This window comes from Rhodamnia argentea, chromosome 3 (assembly GCF_020921035.1).
Source record: "Rhodamnia argentea isolate NSW1041297 chromosome 3, ASM2092103v1, whole genome shotgun sequence".
Taxonomy (NCBI): Eukaryota; Viridiplantae; Streptophyta; class Magnoliopsida; order Myrtales; family Myrtaceae; genus Rhodamnia; species Rhodamnia argentea.
In genome coordinates, this window is record NC_063152.1 from 3604142 (window position 1) to 3630712 (window position 26571).

Genomic DNA, 26571 nt, shown 5'->3' on the forward strand with positions numbered 1-26571 from the left:
GACGACAATCATCACGAGCACATGAAATTCAATGTCATCCACACGTGTCCACATCCGATTGGTATTTAGCATTGCAAATTGCATATAAACGTATTTTTTTTTAAATTGAATATGCATAAAATTGTACAATTAGATTTTTTTTTTTTGTCTGTCCTATCGGTTACTCTTTTCTTACTGACTTTTACTCTACCTATTTACAGAGCGCGAGAATCAAATCCCGCACCTATGATACTAAGGTCCCCAACCCTCCAATCCCTTTTTCAGCATGGTCGCATGCCTAATGGTACTCGCTCCACGGATAAAACCACTCGGGTTTCGTTTCGTCTGAACCCAAAAGACCCGAAATATAAATTTGCCTTGATTGATTCCGATTTCACGTCATTGTATTTCTTCAAATTGCTATTGAATTTTATAAGGGGGACCTTTCGCTATCTTCCCCGGACTGTTATCATTCTCCATCATTCATATTCATCCATCGCTAGCACCTCCCCACCATCATCACTCGCTCCTTCCTTCCACCACTTCCCACTCCCCATTCCACCAGTTCTCGAGCTCTCCAGATCTTGTCTCTTCCCGCAGCCATGGCAGAGAAGGTGAGCCCTCTCCTCCTCTTCCTCCTCTTTCCTTCTATCTCATCTCTCTCGATGCCCACCACTTCCGTCCCTCTTCCCTTCATCCTCAGAGCAATTGCCACTCTGTTTTTGGTTAATCTTTAGCCGGGTCCAATCTTTGTTCATTCCTCTTTTTTTTTTTTTTTTTTTTCGTTTCGCCCCCTGATGCTTTCGTCTGCAGAAGTTTGGGAAAAGGAAAAAAAGCCTCAAGCATTCGTTTGATTCGCGTGGCTTTATTAATTTTTGCATTGTTCTTGTTTGTTGCAGGTGACCAGAATGTTGATAAAGGTGGAGGATCTGCAGTGCTGTCGCTGCTACAAGAAGAACAAGAAAATACTCTGTAAATTTCCTCGTGAGTCTCTCTATCTCTCTCTCACTGTTTTCTTTTCTATTTTTGCCCTCTTTTTAGCTTCAAATTGTTGTCATTTCTTTACGAGTGATTGCTGTTGAACTCGGTTGATTTGATTCGGCTGAGCTTGCTATGAATTAGCTCGTGAAAAAGAGAAATCCAAGACCAGATATACGATGAGAAGCGGAACGAGGTGTTGATCACCGTCGTGTGCTGCAGCCCGAAGAAAATCCGGCAGAAGATCATCTGCAAGGGCGGCAAGACGGTGAAGAGCGTCGAGATCCTGCTCGACAAGCCCAAGGAGCAGGAGAAGCCCAAGGAGCCCGAGAAGAAACCCGAGAAGCTAAAGGAGCTAGAGAAGCCCAAAGATCCTCCGAAAGAACCCGCCAAGCCTCCGGCTCCAGCTCCGGCTCCGGCTCCGGATCCGGCACCTGCACCTGCACCGCCCCCGAAACCCCCCGAACAGGCCCCACCGAAGCCTCCACAGCCGCCTCCGCAGCCGCTGCCCCTAAAGGAGCCAGAGCCAGTGCCGGGCTACTGGCCGGTGCCAATGTATCCGATGGTGGGGGTCTGTTGGTGTCCATGCTATGAAGGGTATGGTGGGGGACCATGTTATTATCACGGGCATGGGAGGCCGGCGATGTGCTATGACGGATGCGGAAGGTTGGCTTACGAGTGCCATGGTGGGAGCAGGGGTTACTTCGTGAACCGATGTGATTACTTTAGTGAAGAGAATCCGACCAGGTGCACCGTCATGTGATTGATCTCAAATTTTCTCGCGTCGGCTATTATGTGGCAATTCGGTGAAAGATAGCATTATAAGTCAATTTTTGAGGGCTATCTTTGGGGTCTCTGTCTTTGTGGGTATAGAAAGATTGATAAGGTTGGTGGTCTGGTATAGCGTGTGGAGGTATATGTGGTCAAATAATTGTTCAACACATGACTCGTTACTTGTCGATTTCTCAATTCCAATAAAAACCTTAGTCCTTTTCATGTCTCGTCCCACGTTCGTGTCTTAGGCTCGCCCCCTAATGATGATTCACTCCGTGATAGAACAGGCCGATCGCACCATGGAATGGCCTTCACAAATTGAAGTGAAATAAAGATGATGATGACTTCTTATCAATGACAAATTTATTCTATCATGATTTCTTTAGCCACATATTTGTGATCTTTAAAAAGGGTTCATTTTGGCCACTAAAACGAAATGAAAAAGTGAATTGGGCTTTGTGATCAATCTGTCGGGAAAATTGTTATGATGCACGATTGGAGAATTAATGTAATGTAAAGTAGTTAATTTATTTTAGTTAGTTCATAATTCATTGGCTTAAGTTTTTGAGCGAATGTGGATCTAATTGGATATATTGACAGGTGTGAACTTCAGCTCCCTCTTAATGATTTCCTTGGGAGAATGTGTTTCGGACGCACGCTCCCCAACAAATTGGTATTAGAACCGATGATCCATTAAGTGGGGGGAGGCCTAGAAGGTTGTCCAAAGAAGATCGAATTATGATGTGCCATTCAAAAAGAGAAGCTTCTAGTTCAGATTGTTGGGCAGTTGGATCCACTACAAAAAAACGAGGATTTAGTGACGAATTTTGCCACAAAAAATTTTGCAAAATTCGTCGCTAATTGACTTTTGCGACGAATTTTGCCACGAAAAAAAATTCGTGACTAATCCGGCGTCGCAAAATTTAGCGACGAAAAAAAAAATTCGTGACTAATTAGCGACGAATTTTGCGACGAATACCTATCCGTGGCTAATTAGCGAGGAATAAGTTTCGTCGCTAATTGGCCACGAATTTTGCGACGAATTACCCTCGGTGGCAAATTAGCAACGAAAATTATTCCTTGTTAATTAGTCACGAATTTTCCCATGAAAATTAATTTCGTCGCTAAATGTAGCGACGAAAACACAATGTTTCGTCGCTAAATTTAGCGACGCCGGATTAGCCACGAATTTTTTTTTTTGTGGCAAAATTCGTCACAAAACCCAATTTAGCGACGAAATTTTATTTTTTTCATATGATAAAATCATTTTTTTACTTTTCGATTTTAAATTTAATTAAAAGAAAAATTAATTTCTGCAATTTATATTTAACATTGATTAAGCACTTAATAATATCACGGTTCCGTAGGAGTCGGTGGGTTCCTCAGGTTGGGTCAACTTAACGGGTTCGGGTTGCAAGGCTCATGGTTCCACAATCGACGGCGGTTGGTCGACGCACCACGGACGGCTAAGGCTCGGATAGTGGCTGGACAACGGCGCCGGGGCTATTGGGGAAGATGGCGCGGGACGGCGGCGGGCTCGTCGTCCTAACCCACAGCAAGCAAGCAAGCACTCAAAATAGAAATATTCATCGATGCTATGTATTCGGAGGACCCGTTCTTTCTTCTTCGTACTATAAATGTGCTGCTCGATCCGACTCTCCGATCCTCTCTTCCCTTGTAGAAGCGATCAGAACCAGCCACCACCGCCTTTCTCGAGAAAAGAAATGGACTCGGCGTTGTCCCACGAGTTCGACGTCGTCAAGGCCGAGAAAGCCAAGGCCATGCGCAGGTACCAAAGGACCCGCAAGCTCGGGATCCTCGCCCACGCCCTCGAGCTCCTCCTCGCCCCGGTCCCGCTCTCCTGGTACAATTCCGGGCTCTCGGCCGCCGCGGGCTGCGTCCTCCGCCGCCTCGCCATCATCCTCGCGAAGCCCCTCGTCGTCTTTCTCATCGACACGTCGGGTTCACGAGCGGGGAGCTCAAATCGTCGTCGCGGCGGGCTCATCGTCAGATCTATGGGTCTCGGCCAGCTCATGTGGTTGGAGGTGGCTGGGTAACTGTGATCGGTGGCGGCGGAGCTCGGGTGGAGGAGGGTCGTGGGCGAAGGTCCCGGGTTTAGGCGACCAGGCGACGATCTCAACCGGTTGCGGTTCGCGCGAGGCCGGCTGGCCGTGACGTGTGACCGGCGACGGGAATGGACGGAGGGTGGTGGTGCGGGATGTAGTGGTCGGGTGGAGGTGGGTCACTCGGCTGAAGAAGAAAAAGAAAGGAAGAACAAGAAGAAAAAGAAAGGAAGAACAAGAAGAAAAAAGAAAGGAAGAAGATGCAGAAGCAAGGAAGAACAAGAAGAAAAAGGAAGAAGACGCAGCAGCAGAAAAAGAAAGGAAGATAAGGAAGTCGTACCAGCAGAGTGAAGACGTCGTACAAGCGGGAGAGAGAGAGGGCGGGAGGCTTTTAAAAAGTACCGCCAAAAGAAAGATTAAAAAGATAAGAGAGAGAAATGTAGCGACGAAAAATATAATTTGTGGCTTATTTAGCAACGAGCAAAACAATTCGTTGCTAATTTAGCGACGAAAAAGCTAATTCGTCACTAAATTAGTGACGAAAAAAAAATTCGTCGCTAATATTTTCTTTTTTATTTTTATTTATATCATGTTAGCAACGAATAATACATTTCATCGCTAAATTAGCAACGGAAAAGTTATTTTTGTCGCTAAATTGAAATATTTTCTTTTTTATTTTTATTCAAAGTGCTAATTTTGCCACGAAAAAATTATTTTCGTCGCTAAATTGAAATATTTTCTTTTTTATTTTCATTCAAAGTGCTAATTTTGCCACGAAAAAAATTGTTCATCGCTAAATTAGCGATGAAAAAGCTAATTCGTAGCTAATTCGTCGCTAATTTTAATATTTTATTTTTTACTTTTATTTTTATTTATAGCATATTAGCGACGAAAAACGAATTTCGTCGCTAAATTGAATATTTTCTTTTTTTATATTTATATAAAATTAGCGACGAAATATGATTCGTCGCTAATTTTAATATTTTATTTCTTATTTTTATTCATAGTGCAAATTTTACGACGAAATCAACGTTTGTCGCTAATTAGTGACGAGCGGAAATTTTCGTCGCTAAATGATAGCAACAAATTAGTGACGAAAAACGTGGTTCGTCGCTAATTTGTGACGAAATTTGGTTTTCGTTGCTAATTAGCGACCAAAAACATTGCTCGTCGCTAATTATTTTTTATTTTTATTGTGATGTTTATTTATATCATATTAGCGACGCAAAATAAATTTCGTCGCTACCTTAGCGACGAAAAAGCTAATTCGTCGCTAAACCGACCATTTTCTTTTTTATTTTTATTTCCGTCATATTAGCGACGAATAATACATTTTGTCGCTAAAATTAGCAACGAAAAGAATGGTTCGTCGGTAATTTTAATATTTTCTTTGTTATTTTTATTCAAAGTGCTAATTTTGCCACGAAAATAAAAGTTCGTCGCTAATTAGCGACAAACGTTGATTTTCGTCGCTAACTTTTAAGAGAAGAATTTGCGACAAAAAAAAATATTCGTTGCTAATTGGCGACGAAACCTATTGTCGTCGCAAAGGAGATTGCGACGAAATATTTTTCGTGGCTATTTTCGTCGCAAATTAGTGACAGATTATTTTTTGTGGCTATATTCGTCACTAATTAGTGACGAAATGTTTTTTGTGGTTATATTCGTCGCTAATTAGCGACGGATTTTTTTTCGTGGCTATATTCATCGCGAATTATCAACGTATTTTTTTTCGTGGCTATATTCGTCGCTAATTAGCGACTAATTTTTTCGTCGCTATTGTCATCACAAATAGCGACGAATATTCATTTTGTCGCTATTTTCGTCGGAAATTAGCCACGAATTTTTTTCGTGGCTAATTTTTCATGGCTAAATCCGTGTTTTTTTGTAGTGATCTAGAGAAGAATGATGATGTCTTTGACATTCTCTTTTTAACCGAATGATGTCGATTAGGGCAACCGGGAGCTTTCGGCACAACTAGACAATAGGATCTCACAGAGATATACATGTTCATTGCATTACGGATAGAAACGGCTTAAGTACACCGCAAGTGCCATAAGTTGTGTACGGCGCTCACTTTTAGTGTCAAAATTTCCAAATCGATCACTTTAGTGCTAAGTTTTTGTAACTTCGATCACTTAAGTGCCAACTTCTTTTAAAAATGACCACTTTAGTGCCAAAGGCGACGTAGCTTGCCGAAAATTCGACACGTGTTATTTTTTATTAATATTTGAGATGACGTGGCTCGGTGAATTTGACACTAAAGTAATCGTTTTTTAAAAATATTGGCACTTAAATGATCGTTTTTAGAAAAAGTTGACACTTAAGTGATCGTTTTGAAAGTTTTTGCATTGAAGTGATTGAAGTTACAAAAACTTAGCACTAAAGTGATCGATTTGAAAGTTTTGGCACTAAAGTAAGTGTCATACACAACTTACGGCACTTGGGGTGTACTTAAGCCGGATAGAAACAGATTGATCACATTGGTTATATCTGTTCAATTGAAAGCTAGCAAGAACACGAAATATATTCTTCCATTGCGATGAAATTTGGAGAATTACCCAAGGCCGCCGGCAGATGCGAAATCAATAACTTTGCACGTGAAGAATTGTTCTCCTTGATTTCACATCATGGTCGGTTTTGATATCCTCAAAATCATAGGATGACTTTTTAAGACATACATACGGTAGAATTATCCTCAAAGTGCAACTTTGATTGAACGACAGCGACTGCGATCTAGTTGGAACGCTTTGGTTTGGTAGGCCTAACTTTAAAGCAAATCGCCCCCCTAAACCGCATTTAACATCATCCTTCAAGTTCACTTCATGTGCTCATTCTGTTTTAGTAGTTGCTACAAGAAAGTTTCCTTCTATTTGGTGTGGATGGACAATGGATTTGGCTTACCTAATGTTGGGTTATCCCACATGGGGCCGTCGAAGTGACTGATGGCATGATAATTAGTTTATAAGTGTGAGAAAAAGTCCCACAATTTGAACTAAGCCTTTGAGATGAGAAAGATCTAAAATCACTCAATACTGGTACAAAAGCCCATGTTATCAACAAGTCTAGATTCAATAGTCATATTGAAAATGCAAGTTGTTGCTGTTCCGACTCGTGGCCCGATATGGGAGGAGAAGATTGTTAGGGTTACCTAACATCGGTTGTGGAAGGGGCGTAATTAATTTACAATTGTGGTGGAAGACCATCTAACACGGGTTCACCACTTTGTAGGGCCCAGCTAACACCTAAAATGAGATCACAAGTATCTCTAAATGTTATTTCGAACTAGAGAAGACCACTATTGATGTGAACTCGTAAATTGAGTGGGAGCTGATGCTGCTCTTTTGATAAGGCCATGGTAGGCTGAAATCGGTTGTTGTACTTAAAGATTTCGTACATCTCACTCGAAGGATTATATGCCCGAGTTAAGCTGGGCGTAATACAATTAGATATACGAATTTGATTCGCCATATTGTTCTTAGGAACAACTAAAGAAGGAAGGTTTGGCCTAACGTTCTCGAGTCACAAGGCATCGCATGGGCTATTCTGTAGTCAAGAATATGCAGGCCCGTGAAAAATGGTATGACAGGCATGCAGATTATTCGCCACGGAATAACTCATGTGGCCCCTGCTTCAATAGATTCTATGCTTTCCCAAACATGAGTTATAATGTTATATAACTTAAGTATTATCGTGGTATCAATGTGGAGAATGACAAAATACCATAACTCATACTACAAACATTTTTGCCAAGGACTAGTTGTTACTTGTGACTCTCTCTCTCTCTCTCTCTCTCTGCCCACAACTATACTGCTAAAAGACACATTTCGTGAGGCCTGTCCAATGAATGTCTACTTTTGATTTTAGCCTTTTGTGTTTGTCCTTTCTCTGCTAGCTGACAAGATTTTTTGATTTAAAAAAAAAAAGAACCGACAAGATTTAAAACACATAGCGGTCATAATTGAGCAATATAAAATGGTCGGAAGATATTTAATATCGGGTCGAAATCTTCTATCCCATACCGTATTTAATTTGATGTCTCATTAAATTTTAACCGTATGCAAAATTTTTATTTTGATAAATCCATGATTGGGATTTATTCAAACACCAGCTAAATTACTATACGGGAAAAAAAGATTGAGGCTCGGCCGGAATTGTAGTTGCCATCTTAAAGAGGTTCTTAATGTATTGATCACCAACTTCTTTCATGGAAATTCTCGTTGATATCTCAAGGTAAAATGTCGCGTTAGTCCATTCCAAAAAGATTGGACGATAAATAATGCCCCGTTTGTTTCGCGATGACATAAATGATTTGAAAAAGGTTTTCTTAAAATTGATCGAGTGTATCGCTTGTGATAATAAATTAATTTTGAAATATCCTAATTATTGATAAATATTTATGTCCAATTATTTCTGTGGATGGCGATAATATTTTTCGTTTATTCATTTTCGTAAGCATCATAAGCAATCATTTTTAGGTAAATATTTTCAAATCACTTAATTTCCGTTAAACAAAGGAATCTAAATGTGAACAGTCTGAGGTCATATTATTTACATTTATGAATGCTTAGAGAGAATGGGGCCCCAATGTTGTGCATTCATGAGAAGCAATTTCCCTTCTTTTCGGGAAAAGTACCCAAAAAGACCTAAACCTACTGTATTGGTTTTAACTTAATTCTAAATCTTTTCACATTGGTATCAATTGAGTTTATCCGGCCAATTAAGACTGTAAATTTCTGCATGGATGCCATCCGTCATGTTGACATGAATATTTTTAACAAATTTTAATATACATATTTTTTCATTGTTTTCTTTCTTTTCTTTCATGGCTTGCCATGGCTGGTATAGGCGAGCACCAGTCATATTACGTGGGACGGTTGATGTGACATCCCGAATTCCGACCCACTTTCGAAGCTTTGAATAAATAAAAGGTCTTATTGATGTATTTCAGTCGAATCTCACTCGGAGTTGATCCCTCTCGAGCGGACTAACCAAATGGGAATGGCTAGCTAGGAAAATCAAGTACGTGGACCTAAGAACTTGATCCTGGATTGATTCTTTGGCCATAAAAATTGTCGAGGGAATATTCTGGACCAATATAGGCCGATCCTAGAATGATTAAGGAACGATTTGGATAATACCCTACGCTTGGATCACGGGTGATTCCGTTTGACCTCGTATGGGTTCCGAACATCCCTAAATTATTTTCTAACGATCGTGTCCATCGGGACTAGTAATTGACCCTCGCAATTGAATGACAACCAAAGTCGCCATGGCTCGAGAAGTTCTTAAACGTGGTTTTAATCACGGGTCGATACGCGTAACTCCTAAAAGCCGCCCGTTAGTTTGAGATACGCTGAAAATTCTATTGATCGAGATTGATCGCGAATCGAGCTTCAAAATTTGATGTCGGACTTTCGGGGGTCTCAATAAATAAATTTTTTGACGTTTCCTCATCCTACGTGCTATTCCTTCGCGGTTAGCCCCAAAGAGGTTCAGGAAAACTATATTTGGACTGGAAATGGGAAAGGACCCATTTGCCCTCGAAAAATACCCCATTTTTCACTTGGAGCGAAGGGTATTTTGGTCATTTTTCCCTTTGGCCGAGATTGACTAGTCTTGGTGGGGGAGGAAATTATTTTTTTTATCCCTCTTGACTTTGTGGATCCAATAATTATCTTAACTTATATTAATTATTATTTTGGCCCCTTCTTCTTCATTTTTCAAGAGCACACTCTCTCTCTAGCTCACTTTCTCTCTCTACCTCACACTCCCTCACTTGGCCAAATTCTCTCTCTCTCACCCTCCATTGCCGAAAATTCTTCAAGCGCCGCCGGTGTCGCCTTGGACCGCCGGAGCTTAACTTTCACCGTAAGTCGCCCGGGACCGCCAGATCTTTGGGGGGTTTTAGCCGAACAAGAGAGCCGCCGGATTGGAATCAAATTTTCTCTCGTTTTCTCGCCGGAAAATTCGCTAGAATTGTGGTAAGTTGGTCCCTAACCTTATATTAGGTATCTAGGGTGCTAATAGACCATAGATTATGTAGTTCTGGGTGAAAAATTGGTGGTTTTTGGCCATTTTCATGCCTTGGCCGAAAATGGAGGGAGCGAGGAGAGAGAAACCATGGTCTTGAGATGAATAGTGAAATCAAGAGGGTTTGGGTGTGGTCAAAGCTTGACCATGGTTACTTTATGCCTAAACTAGAGTTACTTTATGCTATTGTTTAATCATGGTTAGGTTAGTATTTGACTCTAGTTAATTTTTGAACCATGGTTAGTTTGTATATTAACTAGGGTTACTTTTATGTGACATAAAGTTGTTATGCCATGGTACCAATTAAATGTGGCATGATTACTATAGTTTAGTACTATAGTCATAAATTAATTATATGTTAGAAAATTATTATTGTTCGGCCGTGATAAATTTCCACGTTAGTATAATTTTAGTGGCGCGTGATTTATATATTGCTACGTTAGCGTAATATGGTCGCATGACGTGGATTGGATACTATGGTAGTATTAATTGATCGGGTAGTCTGAATTAATATTTGGATTAGTGTGAATTAATCGGGTGATCCCGAATTATTAATTCTCTAACGTGAGCGAATCACGTGGTCCCGATCTATTCTCAGAAAATATGAGGGTCGTATTCAATCAAGTCGTCTGAGGCCAAAGTGAGCCGTATTCGTCTGATTGTTTGAGACCGAGAAAGTATGAAAGTCGTGTTCAATTAAGTCGTCCGAGACCAAAGTGAGTCGTGTTCGACTAATTGTCCGAGACTTAATCCGGTCGTGTTCCTATGTGTCCGAGACCGAGATTTATGGGTCGTATTCAATCAAGTCGTCTGAGGCCAAAGTGAGCCGTATTCGTCTGATTGTTTGAGACCGAGAAAGTATGAAAGTCGTGTTCAATTAAGTCGTCCGAGACCAAAGTGAGTCGTGTTCGACTAATTGTCCGAGACTTAATCCGGTCGTGTTCCTATGTGTCCGAGACCGAGATTTATGGGTCGTATTCAATCAAGTCGTCTCGAGGCCAAAGTGAGCCGTATTCGTCGATTGTCCGAGACCGAGAAAGTATGAAAGTCGTGTTCAATTAAGTCGTCCGAGACCAAAGTGAGTCGTGTTCGACTAATTGTCCGAGACTTGATCCGGTCGTGTTCCTATGTGTCCGAGACCGAGATTTGTGGGTCGTATTCCTTTGTGTCCGAGACCCTGGAATATATATATAAGTAGAGCCGTGTTCTATAAAGGTCCGAGGCTCATTGTTATGAACTTGTATGATGGCGATGGAGTAACATGGAATATTTTGGAGTAACGTGGAATATTCTGGAGTAGTGTGGAATATTTTCGGAATAACGTGGAATATTCTGGAGTAACGTGGAATATTTTGGAGTAACGTGGAATATTCTAGAGTAGTGTGGAATATTTTCGGAGTAACGTGGAATTTTCTATGACAGCTTGATGCGTTAAACACGGGCTTTGGATCAATGTGGATATTTATATTATGGCCCGATGCGTTAAATGCGGGCCCCGGAGCACGTGGAATATTTTATTATCGGACCGAGGCGTGGAACGCCGAATCGGGAGTAACGTAGAATATTTGAGAAGGTGTGGGAATTTTCGGAGAAAGAACGGAATTTTCTGGAATTAAATTATGGAATTTTTAATAAGAAAGAAGAGTTGTTGGAAATTGTTCATTGAAAATGTGTCTGGAGGCACTAGGGCCCTAATATAGGATTAAGGGCTAGCTTACTGAGATTTTATCTCACCCCGTCGTGGGTTCGTTGTTTTTCAGACCCTCCGTCGCAAGTATAAATGACCCGTCTCAAAGGTTCGGTATTCCCCGAGGTAATGGTACCGGGAGAAGATGGGGAGGCTGTAGAGCCATCGGATGCGGAACAGCCACCTGAGCTTGACGAGGATGAGTTGGAGGCGAGAGATGATATAGTACCGGATAGCGAGGACGAGGCCTAGGGTAGTTGGTCTCTTGACTTTTGCTGGCTGTTTTATTTTGGATGTATAGTAGGCTTCGATCACGTAATCTTTTTTTTGTTCTAGTGGTCATAGGCTTGTACAGTGGCCTCCGAAGCCGTAGGTTTGGAAAATTGTATAGAACGTGTGGATATGTATATAAGTTTGTTTTTACAGTCCCAAGTCATCGTGATGTTAATTGTTTCTGTACGGGGATTCGTTTTTGCTTCCGCATGAATTAGTTGGCCTTTGGATCCTGGAGAACTGTACATAAGCGTGGCTAGGTGGGATGTCGACGAGCTCGCAGGGTTCGGGTCGTGACATCCCCGTTTGGAGTGGTATCAGAGCAAGGTCAGCTCGATCAAATGAGATTGAGACTTGGAGTAATAAGGAGTGATGACTTGGGGACGATTAGATACTAGGACTCTTAGGCTAAGGCATTGATTTCTGAATCTTGAGGATTATAGGCTTGAACCTGTATTATATTCTAATGGTTCTAGTATCATTTTGTTTTATTGGTAAACTTGGATGATGATATTATTGAGGTTTATAAGTGAGCAAGCATGAAATTGAAGAGTCCTAAGTATGGATTTTGAGGTTGTATATGTGGTTGAGGCTAATAGAGGATTACTTTTGAATGAAGAGTCGGTTGGGTTATATGACTATGATTATGATTTGTCAATGATTCAACTTGAAGAATATGCTAGAACATAGGCAATTGATCTATGAGACGTGACAATCATTGGTGGAATTAGATTTCTTTTGTGGATAAGAATTGATCTGGAAGCGACTATGGTACGTCGAGTAACGAGGACAATCATGCAGTGCAGGTGTTTGTGGCATTAAAACGAAAGTTGATGAATGTGCATGCATGAGCTTATCATGATTGGACTTAATAAACTGTCGCTTGGTGTGGGACAAGTGACGGGATACCTATAAACCGTAATGAAGCATGATATGGGTTGTGTGGAACGGGACTCTCTCCGTAGAAATATGGCTTAGGACAACGTGCAACAACTAGGTCTGATGAGGGCAGGGAGTGATCACCGGGACAAAGAGGTCCGGACAAAGAGCGGCTCCTGGCGGGCTTCTAAGATAGCAAGGGGGCGGGAATGACCCAAGTCATAATTTGAAAGTGAGAGTCTAGGTATCATGTTGAGTCTGATTTTGGTTAAGAGATGTAGTGTACGGAGTTGATCCTCATATTGAATTTTGTAGTGGCTTGACATTTGTAAGGGCGCCTGTGATTGGCGTGATTATGAGTTTCGTACTTGGCGGCGGGAGCCGTTCGAGAAGAAAATTGATGCTTGTGATTGGCATTGGCTAAGCTAAGGCTTGCCTGGTATATGACTGTTAATTGAGAAACTACCTAGTTGAGGCTGGCTTGTTATGTGGTTGCTGCTTGAGGATGATTTGGGATCATTAGACAATGGGCAATTAGTCGAGAGTTGCCTAAGAACCACTGGATGGTTGATTGCTAGTAATAGATAATGAGATGAGCAGCCTGAAATCGCTAGGCTTGAGTAGATGACTCAAGTTTTTGATTCCTGAAGGGAATCACAGTGGTTCAAGTGATATGAGAACCTAATAAGGTTGATCGACCAAAGTACAGTCGCTAGAGGAGCACTTGGCTCGTTTATGTGAGATATGAAAGGATCCAAGAACTGAGATGGATTACGAGAATTGAGTAAAGATAAGCGACTGGAGTATAAGTACTAGAGAAGAATATGACTCGATTTGTTAATTATGCGAGACTCAAGTGGAATAAGGGATCGCGAGAATTCTAAATGGAAATGAGAAAAATTAATGGGTGGACAAACTCGAGGAGGAGCTGCCATTGTGCCTAAGTCACTATGGTGACAGATATTAGTGTTGATGAGTTAAGTGATGGAAGTCACGAGAAAGGTGACTATGAGTTACTCATTTCTGAATTGAAGGCGTGGAAAGAACCACAAGGGCTTTGAATAGCTTGTGAGGTGGACCACAAGGCTAAGGTCAACTAAGGTTCGATAGAGAAAGTGAATTTGAAACTGCCTTCCTCCGGATTGAGGGTTTCGTGAGAAAACCTTAAAAGTTTTGGGTGCACTAAAGAAAGAAAGTGACCCTGGCAGTTACTAGCCTTAAGAGGCCGTCGATGATTGGTGAAAGATCGCTAAAGGAAGGGTTTTTCCTTGAAGGCATGATATATGCTTGGATTGTCTTCGCCAAGTTGTCCAATAGAAAGTACCTTTCTAAGGTTACTCGAGAACAAGGACTGTTTGAACTTTAATAGCTTTGCAAAGATCCGAAGGCGATCCACTAATACGAGACAAAGTTCTCGAAGCTGTCTACGTGTACTAAGGGTGGTCAAGGACCCTTTGAATGAAACGTGAAGTCCGTGAGGGGATTGAAATTCGAAAGTCTTATGACTAGTTGTTACCCTAATTCTAAGGAATGATAATGGGTCATAATGAATGAAGTGGATGATCGGAAGAGGAATAAGCAAGAGAATTTTTCGTTCATGGATTGCGAGTAAGGGAATTTTCACTTATGGAGCACAGAATGTGCCGGGGAGGAATGGCTATTACCTTGGCGTATGGCCTGTAATGAAAGATTGACGTTTCTTCCCTGTCACGGGGAAAAATTATGGAAAAAGTCATGTCCATAGTCTGACTTTGTTGATTTATATGCGATTGAGTGAGGTTGAATCGGGACCACTAGAAGTGGTATTGCGAGTTATCATCTAAAGGATAGGGCATCGTTTTTAAAGGGCGATTGGATCATGAGATGGTCATTAATGAAAAGGAAAGGAAATAGACTTGATAATCCCGACTACTCACAAGTGCTCATGGATGGATGAGTAAGCAAAAAGGGATACTTGGATTGTAACCACAAGGTGAATTGATTTAATCAATTAAGATATCCAAGGTGTGGATGTACGGAGACCGAGGAAGAACCTCGACTCCTTTGAACCTTGTCACTAAAGATGACTGGGTTATTAGAAGAGAATGTCAAGTATGGGGGCATCTCGAATCCCGGAGTAAGAACACCGCTATTGGCGTGAACTCCAAGGACAAAGTGAATTTGAAGTAGAAGAATGCCACTGAAGTATATAGTTTCCTCATAGGGTAAGAGACCCTAATGTGGAAGGAAGAAAAAGTTCTAATTGTCGTGGCATTAAGATTGAACGTCTAGACTGAGAAAGAAGATGCAGAACTTAAATGATCTCCGTAAAATTATTCTAAGGAATTGTCTTGTAGACAATGTTGAATTCCAGGAAATGTCGATGTTCATTGGAATGAATGAAATGGGGATAAGATCGCATTAGCTGGTTGTGGAAACAAGAGATTGAGGCACCGATGCTTCCCGAGGAAAGGGTGACAAAAATGAATAAAATGCGGCATGGTCTAACTGGAAATCTATAAAGACAGAAAGCCAAAGTATAAGCTCTCAAATGGATGGTACAAATGACAGTTTAAACGAATCGACACCTGGTAGCAAGAGTTAACAATAGTCGGATTGTGTATCCAAAGAATAATTGAATTAATTGTTCTTGTCTTTAGAGACGATGATCGAGACTCGTTTAAGGAGTCACGAGAAGCATGACCCCGAGGAAACAATCATTGTATGCTAAGTGTGAAGAGTGCGAGTTTTAAGTCTGATAAGGTGAAATTCATTGGTCGTGTGAAGTCCAAGAGAGGGGATCCCTATGAATCCTTCAGGAGTAAAAAGTGATGATGGATCGACTAAGGTCGATGTGAGTTATTGAAATTTGAAGTTTCCTGAAATTGATGGATTGTCATAGACGGATCGTAGGAAGATTCCCCACAAGAATTATTCCATTGATGAAAAGGACTAAGGACAAGACGTAGCGCGAATGGATGAAACCGTTTATGAAAATGAGAGCGTTGCTTGTGCAAGGAATGACCTCGTAACTATGTGAACTACAAGAGTTAGAAATATTGACTACACCAAAGGGAACCGAAGGAAAGGTCATGATTGCGATGCCCTTATCGCTAAGGAATGGTAAATTAGTAGCAGAGGCATACAATTGAAAATTGAGCGTCTTGCATTTGGCAACGAAGGGACAGACCTTACCTCGAGGAATAAGAGATTCAACTTCTAAATTGGAAGTTTACCAAATTGACTAGTTTGATGGCTACTTGAAGCATCAAGCCTGAAGGTCAGAAAGGAATTGAGATGTGGCGATGAATGGACCCGGACTTCTAAGGGTCGTAGAAACGAATAGAACAAGGAGGAAATTCAGACTTCTAAGTATTTGGAAAAGAAACCTCGAAGTTGAGGATAGAAACCTTGAAGTTTAATAGACAAATGTACAAGTTCAATAGTGGAGAGGAATCTAAAGATATGACCTCATCGGAATTTGAGGGGAGAATTACGGTGTCCAATGGAATGGACTGAAGGTTAGATCAGTCTTACATGTGGTCAAGGATGAGACATGCCGGCCAGGAAGAGGCATGACCTTAAAAATCGAAAGATTACTATGAACGTTGAAGGTTTTCAAATGGAGTTGAGAGCAGATTACTACGAAAGTAATCTTGAACTTGCTTAAGGAGTCGAGAATGTTACGACTCGATTTGGATAATAGAGGGCAAGTTGATAAAGGTCATGAGTCTTATGCAATGCTTTGGAAAGACCTTCAGTCCAGAATTAGAAAAGCTGGATTGTTGTAAGGTATGCATGTTATTCTTGGACCAATAGACAATTGAAGAGGTGATTTGAATACTCGAGAGCATGCTACCAACAGATTTTGCAAATGTCAAAAGGGAAGAGGAAGGTGAACACAGTGGAGGATTAAAGAAAACGAGTTTTGAAGGATGAAAACCGTTGATGTTAAGGATGTTATCGAAGTGTCAAGTGACGACAAGAACTACTTTGGGAAGCATGGTAGTGATGAGGCGTCAGTACCCTATAAGACGAGATGATTGGAGGATTGCAAATTTCGAGGACGAAATTTTTGTATGGGGAGAAGAATTGTGACATCCTGAATTCCGACCCACTTTCGAAGCTTTGAATAAATGAAAGGTCTTATTGATGTATTTCAGTCGAATCTCACTCGGAGTTGATCCCTCTCGAGCAGACTAACCAAATGGGAAAGGCTAGCTAGGAAAATCAAGTACGTGGACCTAAGAACTTGATCCTGGATTGATTCTTTGGCCATGAAAATTGTCGAGGGAATATTCTGGACCAATATAGGCCGATCCTAGAATGATTAAGGAACGATTTGGATAATACCCTACGCTTGGATCACGGGTGATTCCGTTTGACCTCATATGGGTTCCGAACGTCCCTAAATTATTTTCTAACGATCGTGTCCATCGGGACTAGTAATTGACCCTCGCAATTGAATGACAACCAAAGTCGCCATGGCTCGAGAAGTTCTTAAACGTGGTTTTAATCACGGGTCGATACGCGTAACTCCTAAAAGCCGCCCGTTAGTTTGAGATACGCTGAAAATTCTATTGATCGAGATTGATCGCGAATCGAGCTTCAAAATTTGATGTCGGACTTTTAGGGGTCTCAATAAATAAAATTTTTGACGTTTCCTCATCCTATGTGCTATTCCTTCGCAGTTAGCCCCAAAGAGGTTCAGGAAAACTATATTTGGACTGGAAATGGGAAAGGACCCATTTGCCCTCGAAAAATACCCCATTTTTCACTTGGAGCGAAGGGTATTTTGGTCATTTTTCCCTTTGGCCGAGATTGACTAGTCTTGGTGGGGAGGAAATTATTTTTTTTATCCCTCTTGACTTTGTGGATCCAATAATTATCTTAACTTATATTAATTATTATTTTGGCCCCTTCTTCTTCATTTTTCAAGAGCACACTCTCTCTCTAGCTCACTTTCTCTCTCTACCTCACACTCCCTCACTTGGCCAAATTCTCTCTCTCTCACCCTCCATTGCCGAAAATTCTTCAAGCGCCGCCGGTGTCGCCTTGGACCGCCGGAGCTTAACTTTCACCGTGAGTCGCCCGGGACCGCCGGATCTTTGGGGGGTTTTAGCCGAACAAGAGAGCCGCTGGATTGGAATCAAATTTTCTCTCGTTTTCTCGCCGGAAAATTCGCTAGAATTGTGGTAAGTTGGTCCCTAACCTTATATTAGGTATCTGGGGTGCTAATAGACCATAGATTATGTAGTTTTGGGTGAAAAATTGGTGGTTTTTGGCCATTTTCATGCCTTGGCCGAAAATGGAGGGAGCGAGGAGAGAGAAACCATGGTCTTGAGATGAATAGTGAAATCAAGAGGGTTTGGGTGTGGTCAAAGCTTGACCATGGTTACTTTATGCCTAAACTAGAGTTACTTTATGCTATTGTTTAATCATGGTTAGGTTAGTATTTGACTCTAGTTAATTTTTGAACCATGGTTAGTTTGTATATTAACTAGGGTTACTTTTATGTGACATAAAGTTGTTATGCCATGGTACCAATTAAATGTGGCATGATTACTATAGTTTAGTACTATAGTCATAAATTAATTATATGTTAGAAAATTATTATTGTTCGGCCGTGATAAATTTCCACGTTAGTATAATTTTAGTGGCGCGTGATTTATATATTGCTACGTTAGCGTAATATGGTCGCATGACGTGGATTGGATACTATGGTAGTATTAATTGATCGGGTAGTCTGAATTAATATTTGGATTAGTGTGAATTAATCGGGTGATCCCGAATTATTAATTCTCTAACGTGAGCGAATCACGTGGTCCCGATCTATTCTCAGAAAATATGAGGGTCGTATTCAATCAAGTCGTCCGAGGCCAAAGTGAGCCGTATTCGTCTGATTGTTTGAGACCGAGAAAGTATGAAAGTCGTGTTCAATTAAGTCGTCCGAGACCAAAGTGAGTCGTGTTCGACTAATTGTCCGAGACTTAATCCGGTCGTGTTCCTATGTGTCCGAGACCGAGATTTATGGGTCGTATTCAATCAAGTCGTCTGAGGCCAAAGTGAGCCGTATTCGTCTGATTGTCTGAGACCGAGAAAGTATGAAAGTCGTGTTCAATTAAGTCGTCCGAGACCAAAGTGAGTCGTGTTCGACTAATTGTCCGAGACTTAATCCGGTCGTGTTCCTATGTGTCCGAGACCGAGATTTGTGGGTCGTATTCCTTTGTATCTGAGACCCTGGAATATATATATAAGTAGAGCCGTGTTCTATAAAGGTCCGAGGCTCATTGTTATGAACTTGTATGATGGCGATGGAGTAACATGGAATATTCTGGAGTAACGTGGAATATTCTGGAGTAGTGTGGAATATTTTCGGAGTAACGTGGAATATTCTGGAGTAACGTGGAATATTTTGGAGTAACGTGGAATATTCTAGAGTAGTGTGGAATATTTTCGGAGTAACGTGGAATTTTCTATGACAGCCTGATGCGTTAAACACGGGCTTTGGATCAATGTGGATATTTATATTATGGCCTGATGCGTTAAATGCGGGCCCCGGAGCACGTGGAATATTTTATTATCAGACCGAGGCGTGGAACGCCGAATCGGGAGTAACGTAGAATATTTGAGAATGTGTGGGAATTTTCGGAGAAAGAACGGAATTTTCTGGAATTAAATTGTGGAATTTTTAATAAGAAGGAAGAGTTGTTGGAAATTGTTCATTGAAAATGTGTCTGGAGGCACTAGGGCCCTAATATAGGATTAGGGGCTAGCTTACTGAGATTTTATCTCACCCCGTCGTGGGTTCGTTGTTTTTCAGACCCTCCGTCGCAAGTATGAATGACCCGTCTCAAAGGTTCGGTATTCCCCGAGGTAATGGTACCGGGAGAAGATGGGGAGGCTGTAGAGCCATCGGATGCGGAACAGCCACCTGAGCTTGACGAGGATGAGTTGGAGGCGAGAGATGATATAGTACCGGATAGCGAGGACGAGGCCTAGGGTAGTTGGCCTCTTGACTTTTGCTGGCTGTTTTATTTTGGATGTATAATAGGCTTCGATCACGTAATCTTTTTTTTGTTCTAGTGGTCATAGGCTTGTACAGTGGCCTCCGAAGCCGTAGGTTTGGAAAATTGTATAGAACGTGTGGATATGTATATAAGTTTGTTTTTACAGTCCCAAGTCATCGTGATGTTAATTGTTTCTGTACGGGGATTCGTTTTTGCTTCCGCATGAATTAGTTGGCCTTTGGATCCTGGAGAACTGTACATAAGCGTGGCCAGGTGGGATGTCGACGAGCTCGCGGGGTTCGGGTCGTGATAGTTGACATTTACGTCAATAATTTTTGGAATAAATTGGCCGGATAAACGGAATTGATACTAATATAAAAAAGGTTTAGGACTAAATTGATCCAATTGAAAGGTTTAGGACCGAATGAGTACCAATGCAATATATTAAAGAATTTTTTGGGACTGTTCTCATTTTTTCCTATGTACAAGCCCTCAAGAACCCGCTACAAATCAAAGAACATATCGCATAATCCTGCTACTAATTACAACTATTGATCAATTCTTGGTCTGGGCCCAGAAGAGTTCATTGGAAGTCCCCTGATACCAAGAGGGGCCAACTTGCTTTTGTGCCATCTTGGGAGGCTGTGGTCTATGTAGCACCGACACTCCTCCTAAGTGAGAGTGTCATGTCCAACACCGTGTCCGACACCTCCCGACACCCGTGTCGGTCGTGTTGACCGCGTATTGGCATTTCGACACTTGGTCAATGGGGCCAACACTCTGCCGACACTCGAGTCCGACGTGTCAGACATGTGAAGTTCATTAAAAAAGAGAAAAAACTTAATAACGACAGTTTGGACTTTGGAACCCTAGATATTGTAGAATTGCGACCCCCGTCGTCGCTTTTCCCTTTCCTTCTCTCTGAGTTGTGGGACTGACCCATCTTCTAAAAATTTAACCTTAACTACTCGGCAATGCTAACTTTCAGATCTTTTATGAAAGATGAAACCTTCTAATCTCGTTTGGTATCCTTTTAAGGTGCCATGCTTTTAAGTTTTCCAGAATATGATATATTTCTATTTTTTACAATTCTTGAGTTTGTCGAATTGTTGACGTAAGTGAAAGCTCGCCATCTACGATTTGAATCAGTGCATGTAATACCTATTTCGGCTTTATTTATTTTTTTATATTTAAAAAAATATTTAATATAACGTGTCCCCGACATGTCGGATTTTTCTATTTTTGAGAAATGACGTATCAGCGTGTCGCGTCGTGTGACATGTCGGTATCGGTGTCGGTATCGGTGCTACTTAGCTGTGGTAATGCCATGAACAAGAATTCACAGTGCACGGGTATCACTGAACGACTATATTTTGATGAGGTTCCCTAAACTAGTGTCAGTGAAAGTATGTCCAGCTCTTGATACAAGAGCAACATCAACAGTTAATACAACAAAAGCAAGGAAAATGCCCTAAAATTTGTTTCAACGTGCAATATGGTCTTTAAATTTTTAATTTGCTTAATATGGTCGCTGAACTTTAGTTCAATGTGCAATGTGGTCCTTGAGTTTTTAATTTATTTATTTTTTCAACTTTTAATTTGTTCAGTCTTTGTACTTTTAGTACATGTTTAATGTAGACCATGGATTGTATGAAAATATTCAATGTTGCCTCTGATCTTGAATTAATGAAAAATAATATTTAATATTTTTATCTAGCTCAAGGACTAGTTGAATACGTAGCAAAAGTTTAGGAAGCATATTGAACAAATTAAAATTTCATGGAGCATATTGAACATTATGCTAAAGATTAAGGATCACGTTAAACAAAATTAAACGTTCGGGAATCACATTGCATATTGGGTCAAATTTGAAGGACTAATTATGCCATTATCCCGTAACAGTTTGGTTTGTTCCTCTAGACAAGCTGAAGAAGTCTGGTTGCTGTCACTTGTGCTCAAGAATCATGAGCCACGGAGCTCTTGTCCTCGTGCTGTACTCCTCTTTCGAAGCGCCGGGCCGCCATGTGGTGCATGCTCCACCAGAGGCTATGAAGTCTCCTATGGCTAGCCGTCAAGTGATGAGCTGTGGCGGCTCTTGCCGGAGTTCGGCCTCAATCTGCCGTTAGCCCACCTTCGTTTCGTAAGGTTCCCACGAGAAAGAGCCTTTGCCGTACGGGTAATGTATGTGATGATGGGTATAGGAATAGAGGAAAAACAATCTTTTTAGGGCTTTTTTTTTTTTTTCTGGTCAATCTTTTTATGATGTTATTTTTGGACGTTCACACATATTTATGTGCAACAGGTTAAGCACGACTTGGGTAGATGAGAAGTGCCATTGATAGATCCAATTGAAGATTCTACCCCTTCTATGCAAGAAATAACACAAATTTTGGTCATGCCTTTATGTATAGTGTGGAGCATTCCAGTGAAGAAACTTTTGCACTTCTGATTGAGTTTTGCTTTTTGAAAAAGATGACCACTATACTTGACCAGAGGAAAAAGTGCCGAAAAAGTCATAACCCTATTACATTAGTGCTAATTCAATCAACCTGAAAATTATGTCAATTATGTCCTAAACGTTTTGCATTTGTGCCAATTTAGTCAATTCGGCCAATTTTGGCCAGAAATAATTGACATGGATGTAGGCCATCCTATATGGTGTGACTGGTGCTAACACAAACAATTTTAATTATTTTTTAAAAATGAAATTTTAAATAATTTTTAGTTATTTTTTCATTTTTTTTTCTTTTTTTCTTCTTTCATTCCTCACCGCCTCACCCATTATTGTAAAAGAAATTATTGAAAAATGTCTACATCAGCGCGGGTCACGCCACGTAGGACAGGCGACGTCCATGTCCACGATTTTCCAGTCAAAATTGATCGAATTGACTCAATTGACCCGAATGCAAAGAGTTTAGGGCTAAATTGGCACTATCAAAAGGTTTATGACTAAATTGACACAAATGCAATAAGTTTAGGTCCCTTTTGGTAGTTTCCCATTTTTTTTTTTTTTTTTTTTGGACAGGATTGTAGTTTCCCATTGACCAGAGGGAAATTGTGGTATAAGAAACTTGCAAAATAGGGTGGGCCTGCAATCGATATGCCCTTCTATCCGGAACAAGATGGAGAAATAGAGGCCTATATGGTGATGGTTGTCCAGAGAGGAACCAGTTGTGGTTGCCATTCAGAAAGGGAAGCTTCCAGGTTAAGGTATGGCTGGGGAGGTGGGTCTAGAGCAGAAAGCTAATGTCCTCGACCTTCTCCTTTTAACTAGATCTTGTTCATGAAAGTACCCTAAACTTTTGACATGACACGACAACAGAATCTCCCACGAAAAACGTGTTTATCGCATGTCTATGTCATCTTAATTCACGACTAAGCTTAAATGCGACATCAATGGCGTTACTTTGACCTGTCATCCTTGCTCGCGAAGCACGACACCCCCTGCTTTATCTCTCTGCTGTTCTTGACTCACTGCATTGAGATCCATATATGACGGGAAATGGAACTCAAAGCAATCAAAAAGCTCTGCTTTTAAGTGGCAATAATCGGCAAGACGAAGGCAAACCTGTCAGCGAATCATACTTGAAATGTGGGGTTGAAGAGTTTTCTTCCTGTTGCTTTTGTTTCTCTTAATGACAAAGGGAAGCTCACCTTAGGTCCTTTAGATAGGTAAATCCCTAGCTCGTGAAATACCCTATTAATATCATGGACCGGATGAGCCGGGGAGCCAAAACCCTCGTAGATGGCCCGACCTTGTGGAATTAGTTTTTTTTCGATGATAAGGTCTCTTCCTTGTGTTTGTTGTCGACTCTATGATATCTCCAAGTCGTAATTCGCTAGATATGGGTTATGATAACATAAACATGATCAAGCTGTCTCATTGTACAATGGCAGATATGAGGGATTATAAAGACATGGGTGATGCCTTTCCCAATGGGTTTCTGCATTCAGTTTCAACTTTGTGCCATCTAAAGAAGTTTGGCCCCGCAAATTGCGGGAAAAGTACACTAGAAGTGCCATAACTTTTGTACGGCGTTCACTTGAGTGCCATAACTTTCAAAACGTTCACTTAAGTGCCATAACTTTTAAAAATCGTTCACTTGAGTGCCATGTTGATGTGGCAGCCGAAAAAGCTAACGTGGCAGCCGGAAAATTTACTGTAGAGGCCGGAAAAGTTACTGTAGCACACTGGAAAAGTTACTGTAGATGCCGGAAAGTTGACGTGGCACGCCGGAAAGCTGACGTGTCACGCCGAAAAAGTTACTGTAGCACTCAAGTAAACGATTGTGCTCCGACGTAGCACTCAAGTGAACGATTTTTGAAAGTTATAGCACTTAAGTGAACATTTTGAAAGTCATGGCACTCAAGTGAACGTCGTACACAAGTTATGGCACTTCTAGTGTACTTTTCCCGCAAATTGCTAAATGTACTGCTCATTTGCGTCCACCAATTCATTTCAGTAAAGATCTAGTTAATGTCTTAGAGCATATTGCGATGTTGGATGTTCACAGATATTTATTTTCAACTGGTTAACCACGACTTGGGTAGATGAGAAGTGCCATTGATAGATCCAATTGAAGATTCTACCCCTTTTATGCAAGAAATAACACACATTTGGTCATGCCTTTATGTAAAGTGTGTATTCCATGAAGAAACATTTGCACTTCCGATTAAGTCTTGCTTTTTGAAAAGAAGACCACTATACTTGGCTAGAGGAAAAAGTACCAAAAAAATCATAAACTTATTGCATTGGTGCTAATTCAATTATTAACCTTTCAATTGCGTCAATTTAATCTTAATCATTTTGCATTTGTGCCAATTGAGTTAATTCGGCCAATTTTAGCTAGAAGTAATTGACGTGGACGTAGGCCGTCCTATATGGTGTAATTGGTGCTGAAACATACATTTTTAATAATTTTTTTAAAATGATATTTTAAATAATTTTAAGTTATTTTTTCATTTTTTTTCTTTCTCTTTTTCTTCTTTTATTCCTCACCATCTCTTGCAGAGCTGGCGGGGCTGGAAAGGCCCCAGGTGAGGTGGCCCTCACCAGAGAAAAACAAAGAAAAAAAATTTAGAATAATAATTTAAAAAAAAATTATTGAAAAATATCCAGCGTCTATCGCACCACGTTGAACAGACGACGTGCATGTCGGCGATTTCTTGCGAAATTGGTCAGATGAACTCAATTGGCACAAATACAAAAAAAAATAAATTAGAACTAAATTGACACTATCGAAAAATTTATGATTGAATTAATACAAATGCAATAAGTTTAGATCTTTCTTGGTACTTTTTCGTTGACCAGAGGGAAACTATCGTATAAAAAACTTGCAAAATAGGTTGGGCCTGTAATAGATATGCCTTGTTATCCGGAACAAGGTGGAGAAATAGACGCCTACATCTTTATGCTTGTCCAGAGAGGATCCAGTCGTGGTTGCCATTCAGAAAGAGAAGCTTCCAGGTCAAGGTATGGCTGGGGAGTGGATCTAGAGCAGGAAGCTAATGTCCTCGACCTTCTCCTTTTAACTAGATCTTGTTCATGAAAGTAACCTTAACTTTTGACACGATGCGACAACATATTCTCCCGCGAAAAAACCATGTTTATGTCGGCTTAATTCACGACTAAGCTTAAACACGACATCAATGGCGTTACTTTGACCTGTCATCCTTGCTCACGAAGCATCACACCCCCTGCTCTATCTCTCTGCTGTTCTTGACTCGCTGCAATCGATCCATCTATGACGGGAAATGGAGCTCAAACCAATCAAAAAGCTCTGCTTTTAAGTGGCAATAATCCGCAAGACGAAGGCAAAGCCGTCAGCGAATCATTCTTGAAATGTGGCGTTGAAGAGCTTTCTTCATGTTGCCTTTTGTTTCTCCTATTGACGAAGGGAAGCTCACCGTAGGTTCTTTAGATAGGTAAATCCCTAGCTTGTGAAATACCCTATTAATATCATGGACCGGATTAGCCGGGGAGCCCAAACCCTAGTAGATGGCCCGACGGCGTGGAATTATTTTTTTCGATGATGAGCTCTCTTCCTTGTGTTTGTTGTCGACTCTATGATATCGCCAACTTGTAATTCGCTACATATGGGTTATGATAACATAAACATGATCAAGCTGTCTAATTGTACAAATGGCAGATGTGAGGGATTATAAAGACATGGGTGATGCCTTTCCCAATGGGTTTCTGCATTCAGTTTCAACTTTGTGCCATCTAAAGAAGTTTGGCCCTGCAAATTGCCAAATGTACTGATCAATTGAGTCCACAAATTCATTTCAGTAAGGATCTGGTTAATGTCTTAGCGCATATTGCCAGGTTGGTCAATTTCAGGAAATTGGAAAAGAGATAAAGTAAGTTTGCATGGCACCACAAATAGCCAATGTCTTGATCAATTACGTCCACCAACTTATTTCCCTATCTCAAACCGAATTGCCATGTTAGTCAATTTAAGAAAATTGGAAGAGACATAAATTCGAAAAATGCTAAATCCTCTAAATAGTTACATTTGTGAAGCTAGAAAGGACATGGTGAACCAAGGTTGTGAAAAATTCATGGAGATGTTCTAATTTGTTCAGTTCACTCGTTTTGTTCACGGATTTTAAATTTTGCAAAGCACGCATGGATTAATGAATTAATAAGGTATCAACATGGGATCAATGAATTTTTCAAGCTATTGACCGAAAAGAGTTAATTCCACAATCTTCAATGAGAATTGATCACAGGTCACAACAACGTGATCTTTTCGTACGTAGACTCCTCTAAAAATGCTCACAAGTTTTTTCATTGCGCCCAGTTCAGGAGCTGCATTAGAGGATTTTGATAATAATTAAATGGACTTATCTGCCATCCCTTACCCCAGCTCCATCTGTGCTGTACCAGCAAGCATCTTTTTATAGCTCAAAGGTG

General features: G+C 40.8%; 1 protein-coding gene across 3 annotated transcripts in view; it reads left to right on the plus strand.

The window, feature by feature from the left end:
* Nucleotides 1–323: 323 nt before the first annotated feature.
* The window catches only part of LOC115733518 (chitin-binding lectin 1-like), a 55279-nt gene continuing 29031 nt past the window's right edge, over nucleotides 324–26571 (plus strand). Inside the window, exons 1-3 of one of the 3 annotated variants that reach the window (XM_048276329.1) lie at nucleotides 324–593; nucleotides 879–963; nucleotides 1116–1956. In XM_048276329.1, coding sequence (XP_048132286.1) covers nucleotides 582–593; nucleotides 879–963; nucleotides 1116–1720 — 702 coding nt within the window. In that variant the 5' untranslated portion in view covers nucleotides 324–581 and the 3' untranslated portion in view covers nucleotides 1721–1956. Of the gene's footprint in view, nucleotides 594–878; nucleotides 964–1115; nucleotides 1957–26571 lie in introns of those variants that run through there. The other 2 variants (XM_048276328.1, XM_048276326.1) reach the window with 2 other exon arrangements.